Here is a 2,268-nt window from a genome sequence, read left to right on the forward strand (position 1 = left end):
GTCTATGTGACACTGCCTCCCGCCCACTCTCCATGCTTCCAGCCTTTTGTAGCTTGGTGCTGATGCTAGCGTCTGTAACCACAGATCACTCCTTCATGGTTTTATGAAAGAAAAAATACGAGTAGCACACAGAAACAGTAGCTACGTGGTCTGCAAACAGCACAAATTACAATGCTAATTTTGCCAACTATCAGAATAACCAACTCACCTTGCAGCTGCTGAAGAAAGAAAGGGCTGAATATTTTTGCCATAAAGTTGACTGGATGGCATTCGACAAGTGAACAGGAATGGAGAACTCGTAGGAGCATTTTGGGTGGAAAACGATGGAAATCACTGAACAGCACATTCTCTAGCTTCCTAAAGAAAGCATGGGCGTTTGGTGGCAAATAATTGAGTTTGCCGAATGGTTCAACTAATTCAGCAATCTGAGGAGGTGAAAACTTTTCTGATTGGCAAACAAAAGTTTCTGCCACTGCATTAAGAATGGGTTTTGAAAGAATCAGTCTCCTACTGCAGTACTCTGTGACTTTACTGACCACTTCAGGATCCAGGCTGAGGCAGTGTGCAGCTACATGCTGCTCTAGGGCGCTTGTAAAAAACCGATCACTGTGTCCAAAATATTTGAAAGCCTCCAAGACTTTCCCGAGTTCTTCACTGGTGAAACGAGGAATGTGCCTCACGACACATTTACCCAATTTTATAATCAGAGGGAGCACTTGAGTTTGATCAAGAGCCACGAGGGCAGCCAGCACTTGGCTAACTGACTTGGGACTCAGGTAGGAAACAACTGAAAGACAGAAGTTGTTTATCCTATTTAAAAATGTCTGGTGTTGGTCTACTTTCTCAGCACAGGTCTGCAGTAGTCTGTAAGTGGCCACAATATTTTCGGGGGTAAACGTTTCCAGTTTCTTGCCCTGCAATTGATGTAGAATCAGTTCGAGCGCCACACAACCTGGCCCTTGCAGTCTAATCAGAGTTTCCCCAAGAATACAAAGATCGGAGGCTTCGAGGACACCAGCCTGGAGACGATTCTGGCATTCTGCTACCAGATTCAGGATCAGGCCACTCTGGTGGTCCACAGGCATCAGAATCAGGGCTTGCAAAGCAGTCACCAAGCCGGTGCTCGACAGACGTGTGGGTTGCTCTTCAAACCGAAAGCACAAAGCTTGAAAGAGGCCATTCTCCAGTATTCCCTTTGGCAGTCCTTGGTCTCTGTCTCCTTTTGCCACTTCACAAATGCGCTGTAAAGCTCCTGCTGCCATAGTATCGGGCAAAATGTCCAGCGTGCTGATGAAACTTAACACCTCTTCCCACGAAGACAGGCTGTTCAGCGTCCTGTAAAACATCCGCTCGTCTTCCTTGTTAAGGTTTTGGTCAAGCCTGTCCCAGTTGCATGCTTGAGAAAGTCCTTGTTCACTGAGGGGGTGAAGGTCATTCCCACTTCCTGAATGGAACTTTTTCCCACAGGCAGCATAGGACACCACCCTGCAAGATCCGGGCTGCAGTGAACAGAACCAAGCACGCAGACGCCCCTTGGCCACCCTGCGGCCGCGATTTGCAGGGCCACTTCTCCGAGCAGCCAGCGCTCCACACACCCGGACATCAGCTAGCTGGCAGAAGTTCCTCCTCCACAAGGAGGTCAACGCCATGCCATCTGCTTCTGAGCTCTTCTCGATTTATAAGGGAGAAGATCAAATACGATGCAAACGTCACTCACTAAGACATCAGTACTCACGAATCTAAGGACAAGGACACACAGATAATAAACAATTCTTACTAAAATAGGAGCAACTAAAAATCAGGTTCTGTGTTTCTTGTATTTTTCCGAAGTGCACTAACCCCTCCCCTGCCAACAAACAGCCATCACGATCCCTTGCCAGGCACTGTGCACCACCCCACGCGAACGAAATACTTTTATTACCATATAGCTGAGGAAGGTATTCAACTACCTGGAAAGTACTTTGCCTCCTTCGCGCTGCTAGTAAGGGGAGGCTTCCAGGACACCAGCCTGGAGACGATTGGGGCATTCTGCTACCAGATTCAGGAGAATCTGGGCTTGGCGGGGACTGCCTCTGATTGAAACCACTCGCTTGGGGTGAGGGCAGAAGGCAAAACTCGGACAAGGCAGGCCACGGCGAACGCGCCCGCGCCCGCGCCCAAAAGCCCGGGACGCACTTAGAATGCGGCGAAGACCCAGGAAGGATCAAACAGGGAGAGAAACAGAGTAACAGCGGAGGAAGGTCGAGGAGGGAGGCAGGCAGGCAGGGC

General features: G+C 49.3%; 1 protein-coding gene across 1 annotated transcript in view; it reads right to left on the bottom strand.

Moving 5' to 3' along the window:
* Fastkd3 (FAST kinase domains 3) overlaps positions 1 to 1,971 on the bottom strand; it is a 20,139-nt gene extending 18,168 nt beyond the window's left edge. Inside the window, exons 1-2 of the mRNA XM_023704898.1 lie at positions 1,950 to 1,971; positions 209 to 1,739 (exon numbers count right to left, since the gene is read on the bottom strand). Coding sequence (XP_023560666.1) covers positions 209 to 1,649 — 1,441 coding nt within the window. The 5' untranslated portion in view covers positions 1,650 to 1,739; positions 1,950 to 1,971. The remainder of the gene's footprint in view (positions 1 to 208; positions 1,740 to 1,949) is intronic.
* Between the last annotated feature and the right edge of the window lie 297 nt (positions 1,972 to 2,268).

The sequence above is a fragment of the Octodon degus genome, unplaced genomic scaffold (assembly GCF_000260255.1).
Source record: "Octodon degus isolate 3935 unplaced genomic scaffold, OctDeg1.0 scaffold00008, whole genome shotgun sequence".
Taxonomy (NCBI): domain Eukaryota; kingdom Metazoa; phylum Chordata; class Mammalia; order Rodentia; family Octodontidae; genus Octodon; species Octodon degus.